General features: G+C 36.9%; 1 protein-coding gene across 17 annotated transcripts in view; it reads right to left on the reverse strand.

Moving 5' to 3' along the window:
* Nucleotides 1-14,698, reverse strand: part of sh3pxd2b (SH3 and PX domains 2B) — a 43,397-nt gene that overhangs the window by 19,101 nt on the left and 9,598 nt on the right. For all 17 annotated transcript variants that reach the window (XM_023962844.2, XM_078930997.1, XM_078930992.1 and 14 more), the window contains 2 exons: nucleotides 12,125-12,200; nucleotides 4,568-4,644 (listed from right to left, as the gene is read on the reverse strand). In XM_023962844.2, coding sequence (XP_023818612.1) covers nucleotides 4,568-4,644; nucleotides 12,125-12,200 — 153 coding nt within the window. The remainder of the gene's footprint in view (nucleotides 1-4,567; nucleotides 4,645-12,124; nucleotides 12,201-14,698) is intronic.

The following is a 14,698-nucleotide window of genomic DNA, read 5'->3' on the forward strand; positions in this document are numbered from 1 at the left end:
TTTTTTAATTCTTAGAGCAGAATTTAAAAACAAATGTTTAAAACAAAACCTTAATATAAAATTGAAACAGACACTTTCAGTTTGTTATTTACAAGATAATTTACATAATTTACATTTACATCTACAGGTACACAAATACAGTTAGTGCACTTTTTTTCCTTTTTTATTTTTTTCCTTGTTTTTTATATCCAAAACATATGTTGGGGAAAAAGTCAAAATACCTGCCAAAAGTGACCCAGTGAAGTCTATTTCTTACTCTCAATGAAGCTAGGCCACTCCTCCATTTGCTTGGCAAGCAAAGCTTTCTGCCATCCATCAAGCATCTTCTCTTGGACTCTACCTCGAATTTTAATACTCCTAAGTGTTCCAGTTTTGTGTTTTGTCCTTTCACTGAGCACAGTCATTCTCTCTCAAAGTCTGTCACACTTTGACAGACATTCCAAAGATGATGTCCCCAGATGTCCTTGTTGTATGTCCCGAATTGATGTCGTCATAGCTATGATGACGTCGGGGGCTTGGCTGTGCTTCAGCAAAAAAGCAACAGAACTGAGATGTGTAAAGCACTACACGCACGCACACACAGACATGCACGCACACGCACTTACACACACATACAGTACAGACCAAATGTTTGGACACACCTTCTCATTCAAATGAATGGGAAGGTGAGTGAGTGTGAGTGTGAGAGTGTGAGTTTGTGTGTGTGTCACCAAAGGGTATCACCATCCTTAAGTGCTGCCAACCAGAAGGTTGTGCCTAAAGAGAGGCGGGTCATCCTGGTGTCCACTCTTTAGATTTATTTCACTCCTTGTGACAGCCTGTAGTCTCTACCCTCATTACAATTCTCCACAGGGAAGAGACAAGAGGGAGGCTCAGGGTGAATTACATCAAATGGACTTTATAGATGTTCTCTGCTAAGGCAGTTCAAAGGGGGCATTAAGGTAATTATGTCTGCATGTTTTGTGTGTGTGTGTGTGTGTGTGTGTGGGTGGGGGGGGGGGGGGTGCACAAAATAAGGCTGATTTGCTCCTAATCAGGGACGGCATCATAGCTGGATCCAGTAACAGCATCTGTACTGAAAATCTAGTTCCATGTGTTCCTACGTGTTTGATCGTTTACAAAGAAAAATTAAAGTGAAAAAAAGGCTCCACAAAGAAATATAATTTCAATTTTTATTGTCTAATGACTTTATGCCTTTTTTTCTTTAGCAGCTATTATTTTTTAATGCACAATGCAACAGCTACAGTATCACACTCTTGACATAATTACTGTCTTACATTTTATTGCATTGTGTTACTAACCTAGTGGTACCATCTCAGCATTTACACGTTTGGGTAAAGCAAACAATCCCTGCTTTTCCCCCCTTATTTCTTTTATACAAGAGTTTCCCAACATGAATAAAAATGTTGAAGGACTGCTCAACCAAGGAAATTCCATATGAGTCAGGACACAGCCTCAGCTGTAAAGCACAAGGGCTGACTCAGCTGTTCCAGAAGAAAAACATTGGGTTTTACCTGAATACATGTGGTAATATGTGAGAACGCCTTTTCTTTTCTCTCTCTTTTTATTTGTATTATTCCAAAAGCTAAACTAAGAGGAATAAAAAAGAAATATAACATAACAGTTTATTATAGATTTCTAAAACAGTATCCTTACGAGCAAAACAGACTTTACACTAACAAAAACCTAAACAACTCATTTCATCTCAAGATGACCATCTTATAAACAAGTAGTTTAAATATTATTGAGTTCATTTTAGTCAAAGTAAAAAAAAAAAAAAGAATTAATGTTACCGCTTACAAACCAATTCATCTTATTTTTCATTAGAAAAGTGCAAGATACAAATGTTTTTTTGGGCAAGTCTAAAAAATGTACTAAAAGCCAGCATTTGTGTTGTGTGGATGCTGACTGGAGCAAGCTAAGCACTGGTATGTTTTTATGTCTTTACCTCAACTGTGCTGATTGTAACCACCACAGCAAAACATAGAGCAGAACCCTCCATAGCAGTTCTGAGGGGAAACAGTTTCAGGCTAGACGAAACTGTCATAGATACTTGATTACCATAAAGGTGAGCTTATGAACTATACATATTTGAAATTTTTGAGAGACATTTTGTTTTATCAAAATTCATTGGGTTTGTGGGGAATTGTTATGTGTTAATTTAGCTGATAATTGATTGTAGTTAGTTCTTTAATGGATGTACTACTGCTTCAGTGATGCAATAACATTTTAAGTTACATCCAACACCTTTACCTGATTATGTGATTATTCTCTCTAGTTAAAGGCAATGAGTCTTAAAATGCAGAAGTTTGACTTTTTTCAGAATTTTCAAAGAATTTTCTGAGTCACAAATCACAGACTGGTAATTAAAAGTTATGCTTACACTTAAACACACCCATCAATTAAATTTAACACCCTTTAATTCAAGCTTTAAATCCCCTTTCTCTTGCTGGTTTCCAAATATAAGGTTAGAACAAAAAAATCCCAACAATAATACCAAAAATTGTATTCAAACTCATTTGGGTGGAATACAAAAGTCAAGGGTTTGTCAGCTGTCCAAAATAAAGAAAAAGCTACAGTATATTTATAACTGTACATCTTTCTAACAAGTTTTTTTTGTCTAAAACCAAAAACCAGTTTACCTAGGAGTCTTGCTAATTGATTCCACATTTTTTTCATCCAAGCTTTCACTACCATGTAATATGAATGATATACAGAGCAGATATAACCCTATAATCAGTGGTAATATTCCACCTTTTCCTGACAAAACAGCCTTAATCAGGTACTGACCCCACTAGACTACATATCAATTTTTTTTTTAGCCCCGTTAACAGTTTAATGGGTCTCCATTAATCAAACGTCCATGTCCAGCACATCAAAAACTCATTCCAGTTAAGAAGCTATAAAATCAGGAGGCCAGATTTAACCGTGTTGCTGTGCTTCCTAAACTATTCATGTTTCCGTACTCATTCATAAACATTAAGATGCATCCGTGTTTTGTGCTCAGTTTTGTTGTCCAGAATAATATTTCACTGTCCAGGATCATCTTAATAGTATTACTGTTTTAAAAGGCTTGGAAAAGGTATCCTAAATAAGTCTACTTGGTACCACCCAACTGTTGACTTTGGTGATTGCAGGCTACAATAAAGATTTGCTGTCAGTTTCATATTATGATCATAAAAGTACCTGCAGATAAAAAGTCTGAGGGTGGAGGACATTTTCATGCAGTCATTATTTAACCTTCTCAAGATCAGCAACCTGTTTTTTGAGCCCTCAGGGACTGTTGGCAAACACCATTGTGCATCATCTTTCATTGAAAAGATATTTTATGATTGTGTTTTAGCAACTAATGAGAATGTGTGGTACTGCAAGCCTTTAACATATTTTAAAATCTGTTCCAAATAAATTGCTATTTAGTAGTGATGGGTCCGGTAACACTGATGCGTCGGCTCAAGTGTTAAGCTCATGAAGTGAAACCCTGTGTCGGTGCGCATATCGCATCAGGAAAATTCATGTGACCAATACAGCCTATGTGTCGATGTGTCACAGAGGAGCCAAACAAGGAAGCGCATCTACCAGCAGTGTTGCCAGATTCTGCGGTTTTCCGCCCAATTGGGGGGGTTTTGATTTTGATATTGTGGAGAAAATTTGCTTTGGGCAGGTTTTGCATCGTTATAGAGCGAGACATGGGAATGAGGAAGCCACATCTACAATGACAAATATTGTGTTCACACTAGTTTATTTAATCAGTATATTAGTGGAGTTTCTTAACTTGTTGCCTGCACTGTGACACAGTATCAATACAGTTTGGGCAATGTGCCGAAACGCTTCACAAGGCTTCATACCCATCACTACTATTTAGTGTACAAGAATGCTTGATATGGGGTAAATATCAAAGTATTCTCCATGGCGATGGCTGAACCCAAGGTTTCCCAGTAAACAATTTATTCAAACAGTCACGACAGGCTCGTCTTCTCCTCATGGTCAGTAATCGCCCCATGTGTCTACCAGGTAATCCAGATAACTATTGGGAACAAAAACCCCACAAAGAAACAGGCATTGGACTGGGCCACTCTCTTCTTTTGCCCCATGTTCCAGCTTTGAAGCTAACTTTCCATTTTTTAACTCTTTCATTGGTCCAAAAGCAGTCAGTGCCCCAAATTCACGTACCCTCCACAAACTATGAGATTTTTATTAAATCCAACACAAACCTTTCTGCACTGTGAGCTGCACTAGCTAAGCCAACCTTTGTCCTTTGGCCACCAATGATTTGTTGCTGGTTTTCCACAGGAATTACAATAACATGTCAATTTTTGTTCCTTCCAGAGATCACATTTTATTAGACGTGAGCATGGCAGATTGGAAACACTCCAGAAGAGCTGTAGTTTTGAAGCTGCCCTGACCCAGTGGTCTATCCAATGTGAGTCGACCCTCATCAAACTTATTGAAATGCCTGTTGTTCTACTTGTCACACATCAACTATAAAGAAATATTTTCCTTGACATTTATTTCAAGAAACACTTAAAATGAATACGAATATGATGCTTAAATCAGTCAGCAGACTTACCCGGCAATATTCGTTGATGGGCCTCAGCCTCTTCATTGCCACATCTCTTATATGGCTCCGTCTGAACAGAATCTTCCCTGAAACAAAACAGGAAATGTTGACTTTGAAAAAAAACAAAAGACAAGCCAAACTCAACCCATTTAAGATATCAGTATAATTTGCCTGTACACACTGATGCTGAGGAGGTGTAAGAAAACAATGAGATGTGTAAGAACACAATGGATTTTACAAAACACAGTTCTTTAATTAGCATGCAAACACAATACAGTTATGTCATAAATAACAATGAGAGCACAATGAAGTAACCAAAAAGCTATTTAAAAAATGTAAGCGATTAATACATTATTTTGGAATTGCAAACTATACATACATAATTAAATGCTTAGACAAGATGGCTTGTCATAACAACACGAATAGCCATAGTCAGACCTTAAAAAAAATGTGACTTCAGTTGGCAACTCCTATGTTGTGCCTGAGTAAGACTACAGAAGTTTCCCCAAATTCATAAAACTCACCCAAACTGAACACACACAAATATATAAAAAAACAGTCTGCAATAAGATCTTTAAAGTAGAATAGGATTGTTTTTTAGAAGTTACTGAATCTCACCATCAAGAAGCAATGGTGTTTTCTTAAGGAGAAAACTGCAGACTAGCTGAAACTTGAAAATGTCTCAGAGCAGATAATGCTGAACCATCAAACCGTGAAAACAACTCTGAAAAGAAGTCATTGTCTGTGTTACTTTTCATCTACAACTCAAAACTACAAATATGTTGGTGTTAGCCACAGAGATATGGAGTAACCATTGATAAACATTAAAACCCTGATTAAAATATCAACTATTTATTGGCTGTTACTTATTTATAGTCAGCTTTGGAGATTAATGGGAATGCAAGAAGAAGTTTGGACTGCTGACTGAATATATTTTCAATAAAAACAGACCACAAACCAGACCACCAGCACACAAAGACCTTACCTTTAAATTTAATCAAAACAAACCTAATCTGATTTAACTTATCTAGTTGAGTCAGTACAGTTGACAAAAAAGAGCCCCAACCACAGGAAATCATGTCACTAAGAGGGTAAGACAACAGCAGCAGTGTTACGCTTTTAACTCATTGCCATCACTTCTAAGTTTCTTCAAGTGGTTAGGTCATGCTTTCAGACTATGTTATTAAAAAACAAACAAGTGAATTCATGTCAAATGGCAACCAAAAAACATAATGAGGGCATGTAGATAGTACCTTTCTACCAGCAATCTAAAATTTTGATATAATTGAGGTTTTAAACAGTTTTATCTATGTGGGCAGAAAACAAACTGTTAGGTGATGCAAACAGTTCTCCTGAACCATGTGTTATTTTGGGTCTGCCAGACCTCTTCCTGTTAGAGTTTCCTCAAGTTTCTGAGCGTCTGTTGGTAATTGAAACTACTCACTGACATCTTGACTTTCTTTGCAAATTCTCTGCAAGCAAGCCCTTCATTTTTCAGCGCTATGATTTTCTGTCTGATTATCAATGTTAGTTGGTTTTTTGCCATTTCTTCAAATACACTAATTTCAGCTTCATAAACACGGCTTTGCCACAGATAAAGATAAATCTGTTGATGACAGGCAGGAATGCCATAATGTTTTTCTTTTAGGGGATAGGTAGTATTCCCTAATAATAGTTTAACCCTTGTGCTATCCTAGGGATTTTGACATTGGGAGTTGGGTCATCTAGACCAGTGTTTTTCAACCAGTGTGCCGCGGCACACTAGTGTGCCGTGGGAGATGGTCAAGTGTGCCGTGGGAAATTGCCCTCATTATCTGATCTAAAAACATTTCCCATCTCCAGGATTTCAGCTCTGTGTTCATCCAAACAGGCCCTGATAAAACACTGAGGAGTTAGGAATATAAAAGATCGTAAAATACTTTTTCTTTGCGTTTATTTTATTTTATTAAAGACATTTTGATAAGAATGACCGTACCGCGATTCAGCTGCAGCTCCGGCTGTATTTGGGAAAAGTCCCGTCCCTTTGACTGTCTCCACCAATCATTCTTGAGGGGCTTAATCACATGTCATCAGTCTGACCAATCAGAAGTGCTTAAAGTCTTCACTTCCTTGTCCCGATTTAGCTCGTAAAGTCGCTCAGTTCTAACAAAAATACCAGCTAAAGCTCGTCTTTTGCGCTGTAGCTTTCCACAGAATCCGGTATCAGACCGTGGAACAAGTGAACAAAACAATGAAGTTCCGAAAACCGATCTCCGGCCGTTTTATGCACTACATCTCCCATGATGCATTGGGTTGTGAGAGTGACAGGGCACAAGGAGATCTGTCGTTAAACGTCTTGAAACCAACGAACACACATCAAACTATTTTTAAATCTTCTAACTTAACTTTTATTGAATCTTTTAGAGAAAAAAACAGCTGCAGTTTCCAGCTTTTTCTGCAACAATAATCTCAAAAATGCATGTGAGATTGTGGAGGGGCTGTAGATCAATACAGACTATGAGTTTCTCCTTCTTTTTTTAAATTTTTGGATGCTGGTGTGCCGCGGGATTTTCTTTTTAAGGTTAAAGTGTGCCGTGGCTCAGAAAAGGTTGAAAAACACTGATCTAGACCCACTAGACAGTGCGCTGAACTTTTTTCTTCAATGATTTGTGATCTTCAGGTTTCAATGGATTACATGAAATCCTCTCCAACTTTAACTATCTTTGTCATGGTAGGGAGAACACTCAATGGTCATCTTGACCCCATAGGATAGCACAAGTGATAAATGAAACGTTTGTCATAAAATTGTCAATGTAAAACAGGGAAAAACAAGATAAAGCAAAAAAGACAAAAAGGTCATGTTTATGTTGTTTTACTGATGATTAAAATCAATATTAATAACTCGGAAAAGAGCAAACAGCCTGACTGACGTGTTTTGGTGGTGAACCTGTTTGCTTTCCTTAAAAAGGGTCTAAGTTCAGATGCACATTCTGATACTAGACTTTTTTCCCCTCAAAGAATTTTGAAAAGATGAAGAGATGTGTGACTAGAAAAGGGAGGTCCACTGTATAAAAAAGAGAGAAGACATCTCTGAAGTGTTGGCTAAAGCTTGACAGACCAGCCAAAAGGATAAACTGTCTGGACAGCTCTAGAAAGCAAAAGAGATTTGAAGGTCAGCGCCTCAAATGCCAACTTCTCTCTTCCTTTCTTGTCTGCCCCTCTTCCCTTCATCACTTCTCAAACTGAGAGCGCTCTTGAAGGTTTCCCGAAGCAGTCTAAGGTCAAGAGAAAAGCATTTACTCAACAGTACCCACTTTGTATGCATGGCAGCTTACGGATGCAGCCGATGAAAAGAGCTTGTTTGGGCAGGGAGGAGGGAGGGACTGTCTCTGCCCTGGAGCCATGGCTAAAGCAGGCTAGACTTTAAGGCAAATCTCAGCTAGCAGAAAATGAAGGGAAAAGCCAAACAGAGAGGGTTTATCCCAGAAGAGGAAAGCAAGACAAAAAAGAAGAAAAAAGGTTAAAAGCAGATTAGAATGACGTTTTAATATAGTTTTGTAAGATCAAAAACGAAATTTATATTTAAGGTTTGGGTCATTTTTCTCAAGTATTCATAACCTGCAAGGACAGACGAGGAACTCTTGTTTAATCCGTTCTAAAAGAGAATATTCACTTATTTCAAAATAAGGCACAACATTTACAGTGGGGTAAACCTCAGCCTCCCAGGACGTGTTTTCATTTTGTTCTTTAAATCTTTATCTTTTAAATGGGCTTTAAAGATTAACCTAAGTAATTTGTTGTTGCTTATCTATGTAGCTTCTTCAGTTCAGAACGTAAGAAGTTACTTGAGTGCTTTTCATCCTAAAAATTGAGTAGCTCATATTACTATTCTTTTTAACTTTTTAATTTGGCAGGTAAAGAGTTTTGAGATCCTTAAGTTCTGAACTGAAGAAACTAATACGAACTAGCAGCAAAACCTCTTCCAGATCGACCTTTCAAGTCAAGTTGCCTTGAAGAACACAATCAAGAACACAAACATGTTTCAAATCTCTGCTTTGTATTTGGTCTGGAATGTATCATTTGGTATAATCCACATCCCTGAAAAATTTTTTTTAAATTTCAAATAAACTCAAGACTAAGCCTGTGTCAAATCACCAAGTCTTAAACTGACTACATGAATGAAGAATAACTCTTGGACTTGACATTTTGTATAAAATAATGCACCTTAACTGGTTTCACTACATTATAAATCGGCAGGTTAGGAGTATTGAATAGTAATTTTGGTGGATGTAATGACTGGGTTATTGGGCAGGTTTGCAAAAGAGCAGACGCAGCTTGATTTCCTGTGTATTATAGGTTTGAGACTGGTACGTCTCATTAAAATAAATAGACAGTTATCTCTCTCTCCCTCCTGCAGAGTGAAGATGTCTATGATCTAAATGAAGCTTTAGAAACGAGGTCTTTCTGATTTTTTAAATAATTCTGGTTCTGTTGCCCTTAACTGAGATCCCGTCAGGAGAAAGCTCGCTATTCAGCTCCACAGAATTATACTTGACCTTTTCATCATGCTGTGACTCCTGCTTTCCTAGGCAGAAAAGTCTCCTGCCAAATTAAGAAGTTTAAGCAAAGAAAAAAAAAAACTTCTTTTACAGTTTCAAGTTCCAGCAACAAAAAATCTCTGAGAAAATGACAGTCTTTGTCTACTTCTGGGAGACAATGATCTGCTATCACCAAGGGGCCTGTTGACAGCCTGACCCACATTCCACCTTGAGCATGGTTTATCTCAAAAGGCTAATCTGCAGGCAATGCCTCTAGAAGAATTTGCAGTCCTATGATGTTTAGACTAAATCATAATGATGGTAAACAAACTTAAAAAAATGTAGCACTAGTACATGAACATTTGAAAACCAGCAGCCATCAAATCTGATTGGTGACCTTTCGGTTAAAGAAAGCACTTTTTCTGTATGCGGCATTGTCAAAAGGAAATAAAGCAGATGAATGATGGTAACATGCAATGTAAGTCTAAGACAGGATTTATGTCACAATTATTGTATTTGTCAGCAAAGTATTGAACTGTAATGCCATTACAGTCTTTTCTAAACATTGACTTGGTGATTCTTTCCTCTCCCGAGTTCTTGACCCAACCCATGTGGTTTGAACACTCATGTTTCCCAAAGATTTTTTGCATCCTTGTCGGGTGTTTTTGTTCATGAAACACATGATTTAACTTGAAGTGGATTTATTTGACCACATAAATGGTGGCGATGTGGTGTGTTTCACATTGGGATGAGAAAATGTCACACTATGTCTTATACTCATGAAAAATGGGAAATGTGGCATTAGAGGAGAATTGTCCAATCATCAGTGCAGTCATGTTGAGGGCACATTACCAGACTGTCTTGGAATGCTGAGATGTGTAATTTCTCATGAAATGATGACTGAATACAACTAATTAGTTTTAAAGCAGGAAACAGGACGCAAGGTGTTTGGAAAAAAAACCTTAAACACAGAGATATTGCCAGCGACACCTTAATAACGCCCTCTTTGACATACCTTAACTCTTTGACCGTTTACACAATCAACGGGAATCAGCTGATTCTGACAAGACCAGCTAGGTTTATTGCATAAATGTTTGAAGAGTTACAGTAGTCAAAAGAATATTAAAGGGTTAATACTATCTAAGGTGGGCGGCAGTGGCTCAGGCGGTTGAGCGGGTCGTCCAATGACCGAAGGGTTGGCGGTTCGATCCCCGCTCCCCCCAGCCAATTGTCGTTGTGTCCTTGGGCAAGACACTTCACCCTCCTTGCCTCCAGTGTGGCTCCACTGGTGTGTGAATGTGCATGAATGACCCGGTGATGGTCAGAGGGGCCGTAGGCGTGAACTGGCCACACCTCTGTCAGGTGTGGCCAGTGTGTAGCCACAGCTGCCCTGGCCACAGGGCAGCTGTGGCTACAACAGTAGCCACAGCTACAACAGTAGCTTACCGTCACCAAGTATGAATGAGGAGTGAATGAATAATGGACACAATGTAAGCGCTTTGGGTGTCTTGAAAAGCGCAGATGAATCCAATTCATTATTATTATTATAAGGTAGTGGACTTTCCAAGGAAAAGCTAACATGCTACAGCCTTGAAAAAAATATGAAAAAGGAAAGAACGACGTTGGTGTTAAGTAAGATTAGTGTCAATCTATATTTAGGCTGTAAAATAATAATTTGATGAGGTTTGAATTACAAACCTTCAGGAGGGTTCATGAAATCATCAGAGGAATCTGTAACTTTATTATTTTTATTTTGAAGCACAAAAACAGGTCTTAGCGATGCATCTTTTTAAGGATGGCTGTTAGTCCACCAGGATAGTCCAAATATAAGAATTGAATCAAATATCAAAAGTAAAAGTCAGACTCCTACATGCAATGGAGATCTTACTAAAACTGAAACTCAGTAGAATATCTACTGAAAATAAAAATGGCATAAAAAATGACAAAAACCTATAGTAAAGCATGTACTTAATGTTTTTTTAATAAATAAAATAAAAGGAGCAACAATACAGTATATGAGAATTAAATACAGATTAGGCATATCAGTAAAGGTCTGTACAGCTGTAAAAAGGGACAGTGTTGAAGGCAATATTTTTCTATGTCCTTCCCTTCCTCCTACTCAGCGTTCATCAAAGAAATCTGAGTGTGTGCTACTCTGTCTTTCTTTTTTTTTTACTGCAGCTCTGAATGAGTTCCAGACCTGCATGGGTATAGAAAAAGAATTCAACACCCAACCCTTCGCAGGCCTGGTGGGGGGAAAACTGGGTGTAGTCTATGTGTAAGACTTTACTTCTTTCTATCAAGAAAAGGAACACAGTGAAGGAGTTAGCCAAATACACCAAAATCCCTCACTCCAAACAAATTACACTATTCCCTAAAATGAAAGCTCTTCAAAAATTCAAGTCCTAAAAGCTTTTCCATCTGGCCATTTCCTCATCTTTCCTAATGTCTCCACCAGAAAAGAGGTTCTAAATGAGGTCAAAGAGATTGGAAATCACTCCTAATGTAGCTGTAGTGCATCTCTAATATTCAGAATTGATAATAATTTCTTTTATTTTCATTTTTTTACTAAACAACAAAACAGAAAGCAAAAACAAACCTCAAACTGTTTAAAAGAATATACTATGTTACAGTTTTTCTTCTCTCTAAAAGTTAATTCTACAATCAGGATGTCTGGATCCTCTGTGATTGCATTAAGTGAAACAAATGAATCTGCTTTCCTCCAGATCATTTAAAGGTTATGCATGTGAGCTCTTGCTGCCCACTGTCAGTTAATAACTAACAAAGCAAAACCAGGAAGAAACACTAACAGTAGCACACGTGGTCCTTGTCATGTCTTCTGTGTACTTTGAATAAGAAAATATTCAGTGGTGTTATTTGGACTTAATCTGTCATTAAGTTACCAAAAATTCCAAACATTAAAAAAATACCATAGAAGGTTTTATAAAATGTGTGCAAATGATCAATACTTTTTGGATTTCTATTGATGTTAAGAACAATGTTATACGTTTGTGTTTAAAAGCACTTGAGTGACACTGTGTTTACTCACCTGGAAGGAATGGAATGATGCGGCGTTTTGGGTCTTTCTGCCCTCCTTCCACTGGGAATTTATCCAGCAATTCCATCTGTAAGTCCACATTTAACTAAATGTTACCAGCAGAAAAAGCATGTACATTTACACATGTTGTGCACACTAACACATTTTGGAAAAAATAAAAATAAAACTGGACAGCTGCGGGTGGTTAGGAAGTTACTGCTGATTCTAACAAATCAGCATTTCCTAGATGGAATTTGACCAACAATGTTTGGGTCTGCCAGTGATTAAAAACCTTCTGACCAGATGGCATGGCATTCCTCTCAACCTCATGTTGAGGAAACTAAAGGACTGTTAGCAGCAGGGCAGCACTGAGACAGTGGAACATTTTGTTTTCCATTATTTAAAGGCTGAAAAGTAATTCCTCATTTCTCCGAATTTATCCAGGTTTTCTTTTGCGTATTTTCTTTCTTTTTCCTGTCTGACAAATAGTTTTTCTATCATTTTATGGACTTAATTCCCCTATGATTCAGTTCAATGCTCAACTTTCATTACAAAACAACAACAAAAAAATTTGGAAAAATCCTTTTTTGAATTTGCTAATAAGCAAGTAACAATGAGGAAAAACTGTTCAGTTAGCTAATGCTAAGTCTAATGTATGTAATATAACAATAAATACTAAATCCTTCTTTAATTTAGCACAACAACTGTTTGATATTTTTAATGTAAACATACTGGTATGCAGTAGGGATGCAAAAAATTCCCCTTGCTCATGATTCAGTTTAATGCTGTAACATATGGTTTGTGGCATCCCATAGTGCTCTGTGTGTTCTGAGACTAACAAAACAACACTTGGACGGCTATACATTCTTTACAAAAAACTACAAGGAAAATTTGACATAAATAGTACTTGATGAAGTAAAATTCAAAAACAATCCAAAAAATCCCAACAGAAATATCCCAACCAAGATATGTGCTGTACTACTTTGTCCTTAACATTTAGGCTAAGGGTTGAGACAAAAAAAAACAAACAGCTAAAATCTAACCATTCATGCTGTTGTTGCCCAACTGTTACAGGTTGCGATGAACATTTTAGTCCATTTATGATCTATGTGACATATGTTTTCACCTGTGCAGTCAGCATTGAATGAAGGGAGTAAAAATTATACGCTGTGACACTTCACATTATTATGCAGATTTGCTGGCTGGATTTTTGTAAAACAAGTTCTTAAAAAAAGCTGTTTAAAGAGAAAAACTGGGTATCAGACATATTCAAAACGAAGAGCCTAATCCTTAAATAAATTCCTAGAAAACTGAATATGAGCTCAAATCTAGGACCGGGAGCTACAACAGAAATGTTTGCTGTTGTCAGTTCAGCAGGGTAACTACGGCAATATTATGGAGAGTTTGACCAAGCTTATTTGGAATCATTGTTTCAAATGTATAATTGTTTGATACTGATGGCAACTGTGAAATGTGAAACTACTCCGTACGGATTTCAGAACATCAACAAAAAAAAAGAGCTTCTTCCAAAATTGGTGCAAACATCCTAACTCTCACAAAATGTAAATCAAAAAAGCAATTACGTCAGCACTGTTTATTTATGTACACAAGTAGCTGCTAAAAACTTCATATGCTAAGCTGTGAATCAGACATTTAAATAAAACAACAAAGTTTGAAAACTTAAAATTCAAGGAAGTATATAAAAAAATCATGGCATCTAAGATTTGACTGTGTATTGATTCATAATGTGTGCGTGGTCATAAGATGTTTTTAGGTATATTCATTCTTATCTATTGTTGTTTTGATAAATGTATACTTTGTTTTTAATTAGTTAGTGAACCTCTGACCAAACGGGACCTTTTAATTTCCGTTGTAACTGGAATGATGACTGTAAATATCCATCTATTTTTCAACTAATCTATATCACAGTATTTTATTCTAGATCAGACTGCAGTCTGTTTACTTCGTAGCTTTGAGAGTTTGGTAATTCTTTAGAAAAAAAAGCCATTTTGTTGCGTCTGAGTTGCTTTCAAGACATTTAAAAATATATATGAATAAACTTTAGCAGAAGAAACCAAAATACTGGGTATTGTCTTTTGAGAATCATGAATGCTGGAAAAACACATTTTTATGGCATTAAATCCCTTCATGGCACAAGGCAGAAGTACACGACAATTTAAAAAAAGTTTACAATAACATTTGCTATGAATAAAAGTACTGCCCATCTATAATTTGGTTGGAATATGCAGAAATTGATAGATATGAACATTTAAATGAATGAAAAATATCAAGGAAGGCCCAATTACAAACAGATCATTAAAAAGGAAAAAAGAGCCCAAGCTGATGGTAGTGACTAAGATAGCGCTGTAAACAATTATTCTGACTATAAAAAAATTGCCAACACTATTTTGGTATTGTCGACAAGTTGCTTTTTTTAAAAGTGTCATTTTAAAAGATTATAATAACCACCAGCCATAAAGTCATTGGGATCGCAAAACAAAACAGCGACTTTTGCTGGGGGTACAGCCCTTCCTCAACCATAAAAAAAACAGACGCAAACTTATGTTTCATGCTTCATTCACACCG

The sequence above is a fragment of the Oryzias latipes genome, chromosome 14 (assembly GCF_053564925.1).
Source record: "Oryzias latipes strain Hd-rR chromosome 14, Olatipes_Hd-rR_3.1".
Taxonomy (NCBI): domain Eukaryota; kingdom Metazoa; phylum Chordata; class Actinopteri; order Beloniformes; family Adrianichthyidae; genus Oryzias; species Oryzias latipes.